At 56.5% G+C, this 15,447-nt stretch overlaps 1 protein-coding gene across 1 annotated transcript; it reads right to left on the minus strand.

The window, feature by feature from the left end:
• Window positions 1-171: 171 nt before the first annotated feature.
• STK11IP (serine/threonine kinase 11 interacting protein) lies at window positions 172-10,736 on the minus strand. Its single transcript, XM_031957979.1, has 24 exons — window positions 9,894-10,736; window positions 8,562-8,767; window positions 8,246-8,320; window positions 7,936-8,031; window positions 7,733-7,840; window positions 7,571-7,642; window positions 7,280-7,406; window positions 7,054-7,157; window positions 6,808-6,906; window positions 5,791-5,832; window positions 5,428-5,574; window positions 5,153-5,237; window positions 4,307-4,669; window positions 4,012-4,199; window positions 3,780-3,896; window positions 3,398-3,566; window positions 2,877-3,104; window positions 2,454-2,557; window positions 2,243-2,340; window positions 1,974-2,152; window positions 1,709-1,790; window positions 1,396-1,466; window positions 739-983; window positions 172-537 (listed from the first exon to the last, which is right to left on the minus strand). Exons 1-24 carry the CDS (start codon window positions 9,946-9,948, stop codon window positions 379-381), a joined length of 3,219 nt encoding a protein of 1,072 aa, XP_031813839.1. The 5' UTR covers window positions 9,949-10,736; the 3' UTR covers window positions 172-378.
• Between the last annotated feature and the right edge of the window lie 4,711 nt (window positions 10,737-15,447).

Consider the following 15,447-nt stretch of genomic DNA (forward strand, 5'->3'; position numbering starts at 1 on the left):
ACATGGCCTGTCCAGAGGAGGAAAACCAGGATCCCCCCCCAGCCCTGAAAACCCGGGGCTGCCGACCCCTCCCCCCACGTGGCAAACAGGCCCACCCCACGACAGCTTGACCAAGACTCCAACAGTCCAGCCAACTGCCTGGCGGCCCCTTCACCCAGCTGCAGCCAAGCAATCGGGAAAGGAAAAGAACTTTATTGGCACCTGAGAAACAGTCAATGTCCCATTGTCAAAGGCCAGGGCGGGCTGACCCCCAGCCGCCATCACTGCTGACGGCTGCTCTGCTTCGGGGGCCGCAGCATCTCGTCCCTCCCCGGGCACAGCAGGGCAGCGGGCCGGGGCAGCAGGCCGGGGCAGCAGGCCAGGCCAGACCCCGAGCGCCTAGCTCCCAATCGGCGCAGCATCTGGGGCCTCCTGGGTCAGCACTCGAAGTCCAATGGAAAAAAGCTCCTCCCAGGGACCTCGGATCCAGTCCAACAGGGCGGTCAATTGCTCTGGACACATGACCCGGAGAGGCCAAAAGCTCTCAAGTCGCAAGACCTAGGGGACCAAGGAGCAGGCCGGGAGGCTGGGAGGGCGCGAAGGGCCGCCGCTCCCCCAGCATCTCTCCTCTGCCCCTGCCCACAGCCGCCACCCCAGCCTCTGTCCAGGCCCACCGGAGCCCCACGCTCTCTCCAAGGCTCCCTAGTCAGCCCCTGCAGGGCCTTTCTCTGCCCAGCGCTCCCCTCTTCCCTCACACACCTCATCGTACAAGGCCAGACGGAAGTCCCTGGGGGCCACCCTGTAGACCTGTATGGAGCTGAGGCTGCTGAGTGGCTGCTGCTCGTAGATGCGGACAGAGGGGTCCAGCCTCAGGGAAAGAGTCGTGGCAGGCGCTTCCCCAGGCCCCTCTGCAGGGGACCTGGGCTGGGACCCCAGAGGATCTTCACCCAGCAGATACAAGGTGGATGGAGTGATCAACAGGGACACCGGTCGGGGCGAGGAGCCTGAAGAGAAGTGGGGAGGGCCAAGGACCGTGGGGCCCGAGACAGTTGGGAAAGACGCCCTGCCCCCCCCCCCCCAAGACCAGCCCCGCCCAGAGGTGCAACAGCATCAGCAGCCACCGCTGATCCCTCCCAGCACCCAGGACCCCTCAAAGGTCCCACCTCTAGTCCCAAGAGCTCCGAGCACCAGTGGGGCGAAGGGAGCCACCCTCTGCTTCCCCTCAGGGTGGGGGTCCTACTCAGACCCCGAACAGGGCAGACTTCACATAAGTACAGAGCCAGCCCGCTGCAGCACACTGACTGATCCTCTCCCCGAACTCCCAACCCTGCCCAGAGCAGGGGCCGATAGGCCCCTCCATCACAGTGTGGAGTTACCCAAGAGGGTCTCTCCCCTTACCCCCCCGAGATGGAGTACCTTCAACCAGAAATGCCTGCAAGTAGAAGAACTGGGGGTCCTCGGGGCTGGAGTCAGGATCTAGCAATGGCCTGGAAGGGAATGGGTGTCAGTGCCAGTCTGGGTAGAGGGGCAGGGAGAATACGGGTAATGGAAGAAGGGGCCCATGGGGCAAGAGGGGTGCAGCTGGCAAGGGCAGAATGGAGGGCAGTGGGCAGGATGCTGCCCGGCCAGGGCTCAGCCACTGCAGGACTCACAGGGTGGCTCTTAGCCCCACACCCCATCTTGGTTTTCTTGGTTGGGAAAGTGGGGCGGGGGACTTGGCAGGACTCACCAGAGCCGGTGTTGAGGAGTCACTTCCTCTCTGGTGGCAGAAACATGGCACCTCCGGCCAGGAGGCAGCAGCTGCAGGATGGCTGGAGAGGGTCAGGGGAGATGGGGAGTGAGGAAGCTCGAGCCCTCGCCTCACTGCCAGGAAAGCCTCCTCCATCCCTGCCAGCCTCGGCCCTCATGTGCCAGGCTCTGAACTCCCAGGGACATCCTGGAGGCCTCCAAGGCTCCAGCACCCACTGCACCCCCCAACCCTGCCCTCCACTCACCAGTGAGCTCTTCCAGGAAGGCGTGGCAGCAGCGGGGCTCCCGGGCCAGCAGAGCGCAGCCACCTCCGGCCCCAGTCCACTCCAGCCGGAGGCTCTGCCCGGCCAGGCCGAGCTCCAGGCAGCTCAGGTCCTGCAGGGGGGCAGCGAGGCGCAGCTGCAGCCAGGCGGAGGGCTGGCCCCTGAGGACAGAGGGAAGGACGCGTGACCGGGGAGAGGAGCCGAGGAGCCGAGGCCCCTCTGCGCCAGTCCCCGCTCGGGCCCTCACTCACCGGATCTCCCCAGTCACCTCCAAGATGTAAAGCCTGAGATCGGACACAACAACAAGGGAAGGAAACTCCTCGGCCTGGTCGCGCAGCACTACTGGCACCTGGGGGGAGGAAAAGCATAAGGAGCATGTGGAGCACTCAGAAGGGGGTGGGGACGGGCCTGGTGGGGGACGCCAAGAATACCCAAAGAGCAGGGGAAGAACTGGGGCCCCACCTTGAGGCAGCACTGGAACTCTTCCTGGACATCTTCAAATATCTCCACATCCAGGAAAAGCCGGAGTCGGTGGTCCACAGAGCGAAGCCCAGAGCGGTCAGAAGCTAAAGGCCAGACCAGAGTAGCCAGCTACTAACTGCACACGCCTTCCCCAGTCAGTCCCCCATCTTCCCAACCCCCCTTATCATTCCCCCAAAACTGCCAAATGATCCTCTCAATAATAAATGACAATATCTTCCACTTAGACGGCACTTCAAGGTTTGCCTACACTCTCCTCACATCAAGCTTAGAAGGCAGCTATTACGTTATTGTTCCCATTTCATGGATGGGGAAACTTGGGAATCCTCCTCCGGAAACAGGCCTTCTGGCTCCAAAGCCAGCCCCTTTCCTCATTGAACATCCCCACGTCCTCTCCATACTCACGTGGATGAAGGCCCCAGCTGTCGGCTTCATGGGGCAGCTGGGCCTGGAGGCAGGGACTGCTGAACTTGTCGCCATCACTCTCATCTGGAGAGCCCAGAGGCGTGCTGGTGGGGGCAGAGGAAGCTGGGTGCAGCTCCCCCTCCCTCTCCTCCTCTCTGGGGGTTTCCTCATGGTGAGGCAACAAGACAACGTGGTCACTGCCACACATGGGACACAGAAGGGGGGAGTCTGTGGAGAGAGGTGGGGTTCCCAGCAGTCCACACACTTCAGCCACCAATGAGGCTCCCATGTCTGTTGTCCCACCCTATTCCTGGCGAGCCGCCCTCCCCCCAACCCCCCTGCTCATTCTCCATGGAGCTTCACAGTCCCTATGCCCTCCCTCCAACATCTCATCTCTCCCATCAAGGCCCCCCTCAGTGCCTTCTGCCCGGTCTGCTCCCTCCCCAAGCTGGCAGGACGGACAGGAGGGAAGAAAAACCTCCAGATCTATGCAGGGAGGAAGGGCGGGGGAGGGTCCCTACCAGTCTTGGACGTCCATCTGCCGTGGGCGCCCAGCTCCTCCTGCAGAGCTGTCACCTCGCTGATCTGATGACAACGGAGGCACCGCAGCCAGCTTCCGGATGGGCCTCGGGATGCCCCCACCTGAAGCTGTGAAGCAGCTGCAGCAGGGGCCAAGACAGCCAGCAGCTCCTGAAATGCCAATGCACCCAGAGGAGGGTCATCCTCCTCCTCCTCCTCCCCCTTCCCCTTACCAACCCCCCCCCCCCCCCCCCCCCCCCCCCCCCCCCCCCCCCCCCCCCCCCCCCCCCCCCCCCCCCCCCCCCCCCCCCCCCCCCCCCCCCCCCCCCCCCCCCCCCGATCGTTGAACCTCCCACAGCCCCGAGCCCAGTGCCAGGCCGTCACCTCCGCAGCAGCGTGGGCATTGGGCTCCAGCACCAGGTATCGCCGCAGCTGCCGGTCAGAACGGATGTAGGAGAAGCGCAGGACAATGACGGGGCCACCTGCAGCGCAGTCAGAATCCTGGGAAGGCCGAGGAGAAAGAGCTCTGTGGCCCGGGACAAAGCTCCTCCTCCCAGCCCGGGCGGTGATGGTCCCCAGAGCCCTTCCCTCCAGTTCCCCGGGCTGCAGTTCTCACCACAGACTTCGCCTCTGCCTCTAACTCAGCTGCCCAAAGGCTCCGGAGATCCAGGCGCTCCAAGGTCCGAGCCGCCTGCAGCTCCACCTCCAGTAAGTGCCCCGATGTGACCCTCAGAAACCTCTCCTGGCCGCGCACCCCGGCAGCCCCCTCCAGGAGACACACCAGCATGGGACGACAAAGCTCCACTGCCAAGAGACCCAATGTAAGGGCTCAGGCTGCACCTCCCTGCCCTGACCCCATTCACGCACCCTTGGCCTCCCTTTGTTGTTCCCCCGAGAACAAGACCACTCACCCTCCACTTCTTGATCTTCTACTTCCTCTTCCCTTTCCCCTTCGATGTCTTTCTCTGCAGCCACTTCCTCCATTACCTCCTCCTTCTCTTCAGCCACCTCCTCTTCCTCCTTGTCCTGCTCTGGCCCAATTGGGAGGGATTCGTACAAACTACTGCTCCCTTCCCCCTGCTGCAGTGAGCTAGAAAGGCTCTGAGGCTTTGGGGGGTCCATGGAGACTGTGTCCGAGTCAGAGGTCTTGGGGGTCCCCACAGGGGGTGCCCCAGAAGTCTCTAGGTGGCTACGGTACTGTAACCAATCAGAACCAAATTTCTCCCGAAAACTGTTCATGAGCTCAAGCTCCCGGTGCTGTTGCACGAACCAGCCTAGAAGAGAAGGAACGGGGCTGAGCAGCCAGAACACGGCTTCCAACGTTTTCATGCCCTTTGTGATTCCTCCACGCTCCCAGGAGCTCTGCCTTCAGTGACGGGGGTGCTGCCTCCGTTGGTGCAGGGAGAGCCTCCGGGCCCTAGCAGACGCTCGCTGGGCCCACCCAGGAACGCAGCTTTCTGAAGCCCACACAGTCCTTCGCTAGGCCGTTCCCCAAAGCCTCCCAACTGGCAGGACCTATCAGAGCTTCCCGTCCCCATCAGCACAGACTTGAGAACCCAGAGCCAGCCACATGCCACCGTGAGGAAGGCACCATGGGAAGTCTTCAGTGAAGGATGCGTTCCCCATGGAAAACTAGGCAAGGGCTGGAGGGCGAGGAGGAGATTAATAAGGAAGGCAGAACTAACTAATCAGCAGAGACAGAAGCCACAAAACTGAAAATCTGGAGGAAAGTGGAAAAAGGAAAGGCTGGCTCTCACCAGCAGGCGAGGGATCTGGAGTTCGGAGCTCTGGGTCAGTATCACTCGGCTCCGAGATGCTCGCCCGCCTCACACGGACTCGGCTCTGAGGACAACAAAAGGAAGCTCCTTTCTAAGTAAAGTGGGAACCCAAGACACCAAACCCTTTGTCTCTAGATACCAACACCTCCTCCAACCCAGAAACTTGCCAAGGGTGAAGGGAATACTTTCCATTCCTGGAAGGATAACAACGGCAGAATCCTGAGCCCTCCAGTCACAGGGCAGCGTCAGCTCACCTTAGCCTTACGAGGGAGAGGGCGACCCAGAACACCTCCCGAAGAGGGGCTGTCACTCAAGTCAGGGCCATAAGAGGTCTCTGAGGCACTTCCCCCTGTGGGGGCTAGAGAGAGGGCCAAGGAGCAAAGCCCAGAAGATGTGGGAGGCTGGAAGCACACAAAAAGAACCACTTTTATAAGGACAACAGAGAATCAAGTGCTGCTTCTTCCTTGCCCAATCGTGGTAAGGAACAGGAGCACAGCTGCTGGTTTGGCAGGGAGGTGCCCTTAATTCCCTGCCCACCCTGCCCCGGTCATTCTTCAGCATCCCCTAACCAGCCTGCCCCAGCCCTTCAGCCCCTGCTGGCTCCCGGCAAGACTGACCTGCAAGTCAGCAGGCGACAGGGGCTCCCCATCAAGAAGAAACTGAAAGAAAAAAGTGCTGCTGAGTATGTGCTGGAAGGGGGGAGGTAGCATGGAAGGGACAGGAGCTCTCCATCCTGCCCCCAACCCTGGGGAGGAGAGAGAGGGCAAGCCATGAGAAGCAGTGCGGGCAACACTGAGAACAGGCCCAAGAAAAAACAGGTCCCACTCATGTCCCCTGGGTCTCAGGGCTGGCCCTCCAACCCAGGGGAGGGGAGGGAGCAGGGGAAGTTGGGAGAAGCAAAGTAAATAGGTGTGTGAGAACACTTAGCATGACCACAAAAGATAATAACCCTGAAGATGTCAGCTCTCAGAGTGACCAATGACCACCGTGACTCCGGAAGACCAAGCGTGACCTCGGCCTCCTGCCTTTGGTTTACGTGACTATTCTAACTTGTGACGAGAGAGGCCTCTCTTGGGGGAGGGAGGGAAGGAAAATGATTAAACAAAATCAGAGCATTATGACTCTGAGACTTCTAAAGCTAGAGCAGCAAGGATGCCTATTTCCTGAAGAAAGGAGAAACAATGCTACCTGAATTCAATGGAAGACTGGTGATGCAAGCAATAAGTGAGACTGGGTACAGGGAAACACACGTGTGAATGGAGGCAAAGTCAAGGAGGTAGACACAAGTTCTCCAACAACATAAATGCAAACAATAACAATCAAAACTGAATGCTACAAAATGAAAAAGAAGTACTTCATCCAAAAAACAGCTATGAGAAGACATCTCCCTCCTCCTTTCAGCCTTTAGTCAACAGGCTCAATCACACAGGGCATATATCATCAGACTTTTTTGACGTGTTAAATTTATAGATTTTTGGCTTCTTTATCCTTTCCTTTCTTTAAAAAAAATCTAGGGAGAAACAATGGCAATGTGAAAACAGAAGAGATCAATAAAAGAAAAGTTGCTTTAAAAAGTTGGAGAAATGAAGGGAAAAAACAGAAGGGGGGGAGACGAGGGAATGGGGACAGCTTACCCCAGGAGGAGAAGCATCTCTGGCCTGCGGTGACAGATACTGAATGGTAGCTGCTCGGTGACTGGGGTGAAAGGACAGAGGATTTCCCTCCAGGTGCAGCTGTGGACGAGAAAGGAGATGGAAAAGCAGCCAGCACAACTGCTCTGAGACCAAAGGGACGTGGTTGCCGCTCCTGCCTTCTTGCAGCCATGCTTTGACTCTGGGCGCTCGGTTCACACTCCTTCTTCCCCCAAGATCCCCACTCACTCTCTGGAGCTCAGCCAGTGTCCTCAGGGGCATCAGCTCCCTGTGTTGTTCCAGCAGATTGTACGCCACGTCCAGATGCCGAAGGCCCCTCAGCTGATCCAGCCCTGAGCAGGGAGACCAGCAGCGTCAGGCACTTCTGCCCAGCCCCACAGGTCTCGGGGCTGGCCCTCTGACCCAGGCAGCAGGCTCACACCACCCCGGCCCCTGTCCCTGGTGGGCCGCTCACCGCACAAGCTTCGAAGCTCATTGCCCCTCAGCACTAGCGTCCTCAACACGGCCCCCGTGGGGCTCACCACCGGCACTGACTGAAGGCGGTTATAAGAGACATCCAGGTGCCGCAGCTCAGACAGGGCCTGCAGGACAGAGATGGCATCAGGCTAGGGTAAGGCTGTGCCCCGGGGGGGGGGGGGGCAGCCTAATTGGGCAAAGATTTGGGACAAGGTGGCTGCATCAGGCAGAAGGAAGAACTCCATTCAGGGATCAGGGATGCAGAGATCCCCTCCAGCCCCAGACTCACAGTCAAGAAATCTTCACAGTCAGTGACTCGGTTGTGGCTCAGATTCAGAACCTGAAGAGCTGACAGGAGATGCTGAGGGAAACAAGTTGGGAAGATCACTTGGGGTGCCTTATGTCCTCCCCCTCCCTTGGAGGCCCTCTGGCAAATCCTCGCCCCACTCACCAAGGATCGGTCCAAGGCAGTCAATGAATTATAGCTAAAATCAGCACAAACCAGAGCAAGCCAGGGCAGGGCAGTGCAGAGGTCACCGCCACAAGCCGAGAGGAGTTCCTGAGGCAGGGAGAAAAGGTCAGCGCCAGCAGCCCCTTCCCCGAGGGCCCCTCCCCACCAGGACCAGCATCGCCCCAGCCCTCCCCACCCTTCACCTCTAGTGCTTGGAGGCTCCTGCTACAGACCAGCGTCTCGAGCTGAGAGTAGATTCCGCGGAGGCCACACAGACAGTGCAGAGGGACAGCTCGCAGCTGGGGAGAAGGCTCCAAATCAGGGAGGGAGAGGACGGTGGGAGGGGAACGAACACGCAAGAGCCACGTTCTGCTGGACTCAATCGGTCAGTCAAACCGGAGGACAGCAGAGAGGGACTTGAGGGCCAGACTCTCACAAGGAACCCCTCTGGGTCCCCAAAGAGCTTCTCTGAGCTGAGCCAAAACACCAGCGCCCACTCCCAGCTCATCCTACCTCCAGCTGCTTCAGGGATTTGAAGGGGAAGATCCTGATGGGGCCTTGAGGCCCGGGGCCTGGGACGTGCACTAGCTGAGAGAGAAGAGAACAGAGCTCAAGTGGGGAGTAATGGGCCTCTCCCTCAGCACAGTGCCCCCCCCCCCCACCAATTACATGGATCGCCCTCTCCTGGACCCACTGTTATCCAGACCTCAGGCCCACAGGTTTCACACAGCTCTGCAGGCCCCAGCCCCAGCCCCAGCCCCCCTCAAAACATAGCCAGGCTGAGCTCCCAATGCCTCCCAATACCCACATGCTCCCTTCAGACCCAGACCTTGAGTGAGAGCGTTTTCTGCAACACGTCAAAGAGGAACTGGAGCTGCAGGATAGTCGGGGAGTCAGCAGGGTGGGAGGGCAGGGCCACAAAGCCGGCCTGCCCGAGACCCCAAGGTCCCAGGTGAAGCTCAAACACATGATTCAGCTGCTGCAGGGTGGAGGTCAGCAGAGTCAGCGTGCTGCAGCCGGACAGGACCAGGTCACCTGCGGGGAGGAGGCGGGCACCGTGAGCTTGGGATAGGACCCCCGTGGGGGTCCTGGGGAGGACCAGCTGCAGCTTCCGGGTCTGCCCGAGACAGGTCTCCAGGCCCGCCTCCTCCCCACAAAAGGAGGGCCCCAGGTATCTGTGATGCTCCATCCAGCAGGGCCCGGGCTAGATTCCAGACAAGAACAAATCAGAACCCGCCCTCTCCAGAAGCTCGTATTCTGTCCCGCCCGGAGCAAGGGATACACAGCATGTACAAAGTGAGGGAGAACCAGCCATTCGCTAAGCACCGCCCACTCGCCAGGCTGAGCTCTGGGGACCAAAGAGGCAAGAGCCGTCCCGTCCTCGCAAAGCTCCCAATCCCTCAAGTACACGAGGAATAAGCGGCCGGCGATTGAGAGGGAAGCCCCAGGATTCAGAGGGCGCGGGAGGGGCTTCCCTGGGCCAGAAAGGGCCCCGCTGGTGGAACAGCCGGGGGCCCCGACCAGCACGCGGGACCCTGGCCCCAAGGGGCCCGAGGCACCGAGCTGGGGTGTCGCTGACAGGGGGGCCAGCCTGGGCGGTCAGGGGAGAACCCCGCTGCGGGTCTGCCCGGTGAATGTCACCGAGTCGGTGGGAGCTGAGGCGGCGCCGGGGGCAGGGTCCGCGGGAGGGGAGGCGACGCGGTCACCCAGTCAGGAGACCTACTATGTGCTCCCACCTTTTGACCGCGTCAGTGACAACACGGCGAGAGCCAACACTTACAAAGGGCCTACTAGGCGCGCGCAGCGCTTTTACAGCTGTTTCAGCGCCAGTGGCGGAGCTAGCGCCTGGGCCGCCCGCTGGGCTGAATGCGCTTTCACAGTTCTCTCATCGGCGGCTGACCGGGCCAAGCGTCCGCAGCCACCTCCCGCCCCGCCATGGGACCCCCCGGGCCGGGGCCCGCACGGCCGCAGCGCACCTACTACGCGCCGGAAGGGCGCTGGCCCCCTGAGGAAACGGGGCGGGGGAGGGAAGGGACGGCCAGAATCGCACCCAAAGTCCGGAGCCTCTGGGCCACGTGAGCTGCCAGCCCTCCCCCTCCCTCCCCCTCCCTCCCCCTCCCCCTCCCCAGGCCTCCGCCCCCTGACCCGGAAGCTCCCTTACCCGAGTCCTGCAGCAGCCCCGCCAGCTTCCACACTAAGGAGCTCGTCGTCGCCATAGCAACGGGGAGCTTGGGGGCGGAGCCCAGGGAAGAAGGGCCGGGGAAGGACGACTCCGGAAAGCCAGAGGGAAGGCCGAAGGCCCACACCCCGCCCCCCCCCTCCCCCAGCCTCCCTAGGGTCAGCTGAGGCGAGGAGGGGGCCCGGCAAAAGGGCCCTTCACGGCTCCGGGAAGTAGCAGAAAGTGCGGCGCGGGAAGCAAAGCCGGTCCCAGAGCGGCCCAGGACCCCCGAAGAGGGCGCGCGGGCGGCCTCGGGAAGCTCCGGAACGATCCTTCCGAGGCTCGGCCCTTCCTACGGGATCAGCTGCCGGACACCCGTCCTGGGGGGGGGGGGGGGGAAGAGAGAAAAAGCGGAAGTTCCCCCCACCGCGGCGGAAGTTGAGCTTAGAGACTTCCGGCTCCTCGGGCGGTTAAGAGGGAAAGGGGGCAGGGCCAGGCCGCGTCCGCGGAAGAAAAGGCCGGCCTCGGAGCGCCGGACGTCGCGCCTGCCCTTTCTGCTTCCTCCAGAGGGCGGGGCCTTGGGCCCGTGACCTAGGGCGCGCTACTCCCTCCTGCCGCGCCTGCGCCCCGGGCCTAGGTCGTGCGTTCGCGTCCCGCAGCCCAAGCCGGGAGGGGGCGCTTCCCAGGCGCCCCGCGCCGTCGGGCTCTCGGTCGGAAGAAACTGTCAGTGGCTTTATGACAAGCAGGGTGCCGAGAGTCTGTGCAAAGAAAAGGGGCACCAGATATCCCAACGTGTGAGGGACGGTCAAGTCCCCCGGTTTCTGCCCGATTCCGGCGTCACCAGTTCCGGGGGGGGGAGGGGAGGGGAAGCGGAAAGCGCTGGGGGGTCTTTTCCAAGTGGAAGCGGACACGCCCCTCCCCCATCTCATGTAATCTCGCGGGTCTGTCCGCCCTTCCCCCATAATAAATGAAGCATTTTGGTAGGTGCTTCACAAAAAGAATCATCTCCTCCGACAGCTTTGGGGACCCCTGCTGTACAGGTGGGGAAACGGAGGCAGCAGCTTGCGTGACTTGCCCGGGCTCACACAGCTGGTGAGCGTCCGAGACTGCGTTTGAAGGCGGAGCTCCGGTGGAAAGGAGAACAGCTGACATTTACACAGCCCCTACCAGGCGCTAGGCCCCAGGCTCTGAGACCCTGGTTAAGCGGTGCTGGTCAAAGCCCCCCCCCCCCCCCCAGCATTATCCGCGGCCACTTCCTTGTCTCATCAGCTGCGGGAAAGCAGGTGGAGAACTTGCCTTAAACCCCCGTTAAATGCTCCCCCCCTCCCCCACTCCGCTGTGGTTAGAGCCAGCCCTGCTTCTGAGGGGAGACCAGACTAGGCCTCATGGAGTGCCAAGCCCCGCCTGGCCCTGACACAGCCGCTTTAATGGGTGTTGGAATGGAGAGCAAGAACTGAAACGCCAGTGGAAGATTTGCTCGTGGAACCCAGCCGAAGAGAAGCCTTTTGAGGTTAGGGCCGATGCCTGCGGGCGTCAAAGCCAAGCACCAGTTCTGCCTGCTTGCTGGTCTGGGGTCTGCCTCCCGGTACAAATCACTCGGGATTAGACAGGGACTGACCCTCCTCCTTGCCGCCCCACCCTGACCCAGGCTGGCATCCACACTGGGGACACTAGGTCCCACGTGGCCATAAAAAAGGGCATCCACTCATTGGGCACACGAGCTTTCCTTATGGAGTGCCCAGCGACCAATATACCCAGATCTTTTTGTTTGACACAGCTTTGTTTTTTTTTTTTAATTTTATTTTATTTTTTTAATTTAATAGCCTTTTATTTACAGGTTATATGCATGGGTAACTTTACAGCATTGACAATTGCCAAACCTCTTGTTCCAATTTTTCACCTCTTACCCCCCCACCCCCTCCCCTAGATGGCAGGATGACCAGTTAAATACATTAAAATATAAATTAGACACAATAAGTATACATGACCAAAACGTTATTTTGCTGTACAAAAAGAATCAGACTCTGAAATATTGTACAATTAGCTTGTGAAGGAAATCCAAAATGCAGGTGGGCATAAATATAGGGATTGGGAGTTCAATGTAATGGTTTTTACTGACACAGCTTTGTAATAGGTTATTTATCTTTGGCTCTTCGGAGGAAAAAAAAAAAGGGTTTCTTTGAATTTTCTTTCTTGGCAAATTCTACTGAACTTTCAAGGTATTTAGGTCAAACCCCACTTCTGGGAAGTCTTCCCTGAGTTGCCCAGTCGAAATCTGTTTTTCCCGTAACTACTACAGCATTTATTGTTTCTACCCTAAAACCTAGCAGGGCATGATTTGTTATCCTTCCTTCTGAAAGGTGACCAGTGACATCGCGGGAGGGAAATCTTCACCTGTGAGTGAACTGGATATGATCGGGATGGAGTTGCACAAAGTTTGTCAGCCTGGCTCTGCCCTCCAGAACCATCACAGCCTAGTGGGAAACCGTGGCTTTTGTTAAGGTCTTAATAATTAGCCTGAAGTCAGGAGGGCCACTTAGATACTAGGGGGCCCTATGGGTAAAGTGCTGGCACTAGAAAGTCAAGAAGGAGCTGGATTCAAATTCTACCTCAGGCATTTGCAGGTTATTATGGGACAAGTCACCTAACTGCTTGCTCCCTGCCTCAGTTTCCTCAATTGTCAAGAGTTGTGAGGAGATACTTGTAAAGCACCTGGCACATAGCAGGTGTTGTATAAATGCTTACTCCTTCCCCCTTGTTCTCTTGATTGTTCTCTGTTTAGACTCCCAGGGGTCCTCAAACTTTTTTTAAATAGGGGGCCAGTTCACTGTCCCTCAGACTGTTGGAGGGCCAGACTATAGTAAAAACAAAAACTTTGCTTTGTGGGCCTTTAAATAAAGAAGCTTCATAGCCCTGGGTGAGGGGGATAAACGCCCTCAGCTGCCGCATCTGGCCCACAGGCCATAGTTTGAGGACCCCTGGAGAGTGTATGCCTTGTTTACTTAGGAAACTTTTTGAGAAGAGGGACAGCGTTTTATGCATCTCTTTCACCCTTTAGGAGGCTGCTTCACAGGCTGGGTTTAAACTTATTCAATGTCCTGTTCAAATGTGGTTGGAAGCAACTTTGTCTATGAAGTAAAATGATCAACAATTTCAGATGTAGACTGAGATTTTTCATTTCTTTTTGAAGTCCCACAAGCTGAGTATCAGAAACAGCTGCTGCTTGTTAAGGAGACCATCAATTAAAAACACTGAGCAGATACTGATAGGTGGGAATAGGAATAGTTAATAACTAACATCTATATACTAGTGATTTAAGGTTTGCAAAGCATTAAATAGATGTAGATGGACATTGAGAGAGAGTATCTTATTTGTTCCTCATGAGGTGCTGTTATTATCCCCATCTTACAGATGAGAGTGGAGATTGCATGTAATCATATCTACATAGTTATTGAGTGTCTGGGGAGGATTTGAACTCAGGGCCATCCTGCCTTGAGGTTTGGCACCCCACCCACTACATTACCTAGCTGCTCTTGGGAGGTCTTTCCTCCAAGGGAATTACACACTGTCTGAGGCTACCCCAGGGCCAATCCCGACCTGCACAAGGGTCCCCCCATAGCATGTCCACAAGGGACTGTTGGACCTTTGCTTGAAGACTTCCAGTCCCAGGGCAGCAGCCCGCTCTGTTCTCACCCAGAACCTAAATTTGTCTTCACTGACCCCACCACGACTTCCCGGGGCTTTGCAGAAAAACCTGCCAGGAGAAAGTCAGAGCTCCCCTGGAAGCCGCTCAGTGAGTCTGGAGGACCTAATGAGCTGGGAGGAGCCCTGGGCCTTCCCCCAGCCTGTGGGGCTCAGGGTCCCCATTCGATCACCTGGAAGGATCCTTCCCTATGAGCTTGTCAACAATCATTTGATCATGGGCTTTTTTTTTTTTTTTTTTTTTTTTTAATGAGGCAGAATGTCCGAGTGGGCAGAGACCTGAGCTTGGAGCCAGGAACACCAGGGCACAAATCCCACCTCTGAAGCTTGCTGTGACCCTGAGTAAGGCGCCGAATCTGTCCCTGCCTGTTTCCTGAAAGAGGAGATTGAGATAGATCAGCTGCCAGCTCTAGATCAATGATTCTGGCATGTTTTGATGCCAGAAAGGCCTAGCTTGGAGTCAGGAGACTCATCTTCCTGAGTTCAAATTTGGCTTCAAATCCTTCCTAGCTGTGACACTGCCTGCCTCAGTTTCCTTATCTCGTAAAATGTGCCGGAGCCATCCCATTATCTGCCAAGAAAACCCCAGATGGGGTCACCAAGAACAACTGAACAACATCTTTACTTTTGCTGATTGTGAAGAAGAAACAGGAATCAAGAGGTCGAGAAAGGAAAAAAAAAAAAAGCAAAACAAAACAAAAACCTTTTCTTCTGAGTAGTTGGAAACAGATATAGAAATGATTTTCTTTAGAAAAATAGGAGCCAATACCTACAGAGGAAGAAAAACTCTTGAAGATTTTGATGCAATTTAAAACTGCTGAGTGACCCTCAGGCTCATTCCTGCACTGAAATATTTTGACTCTTAAGTTAGTAGAATGATTTAAATGACCAAAGAACATTCTAATTGATGTCCATACATTAAAATTAGGGTTAGAATCAATAGATAACAGAAAACAGGACCCGAAGAAAGGTACCCAGTTTTGTCTGGAAAAAGTTGTTTCCTTAGGACTATCTGCTTCACTATTTAAAATTCAGGCTTAACTTTTGATAGATTGATGTTTGTTTGTTTTTTTAAAGGATAATTCAGTGGGAAAGTATGTTAATCTCTCAAGTAATCATATCTCCACTGCCACTGAGTTTTAGGAAGGATAACATGCCGATAGCCAAACCCCCCACCTCCCGGATGGTGTAGCCTAATTATAGAAAGAGGCAGTAATTGGCCTCCTAGCGTGCCAGACATACAAACTGAATATGTAAATTGACAATAATGTCCCAGTGAAAGTCATATATAATAGGGGCAGACAAAGGATAAGATAAAACTGAACTTATATTCTCAAAGACCTGCCTATGAGTCCCACCTCTAACACTGACCCAAGGAAGGCCCCTTGCCCTCAGCATAATAGGCTCCACACTGGGAGCTCTACACCATTAAAATCACAGGCAGGGGTTGCAAAGTCTTTTTCTCACATCTTCAATGAAGGGTGGGGATTGAAGAAAAGGAAGATATGGATTTGAAAAAATAATTAATTGCAAAAATCAGAAACTCTGTAAAGTCCTTTGTAAACCTTAAAGCAATGTATAAGTGGCAGTTGTGATTCTGATCCATTCTAGGATAAAAATCTGATGGCTCTAGAATGAATGCCCTTTTGCCTATCTATCACCCCAATCAAAAAAGCAAAAAACTCTGTCTACCTGCCCTTTAGAACCTAGCTGCAATCCTCTGATGTCCTCATAGGCTATTGTTATAGTCAAGAGGTGATTTAAAAAAAAAAAAGTTGGAGTCTGCCTGCTAGCTCCCTTGTTAAAATGAGCCATACTTCAGAGGGATCACTATAGGGCTAGCAGAGTCTCATTT

Source organism: Sarcophilus harrisii, chromosome 3 (assembly GCF_902635505.1).
Source record: "Sarcophilus harrisii chromosome 3, mSarHar1.11, whole genome shotgun sequence".
NCBI lineage: Eukaryota > Metazoa > Chordata > Mammalia > Dasyuromorphia > Dasyuridae > Sarcophilus > Sarcophilus harrisii.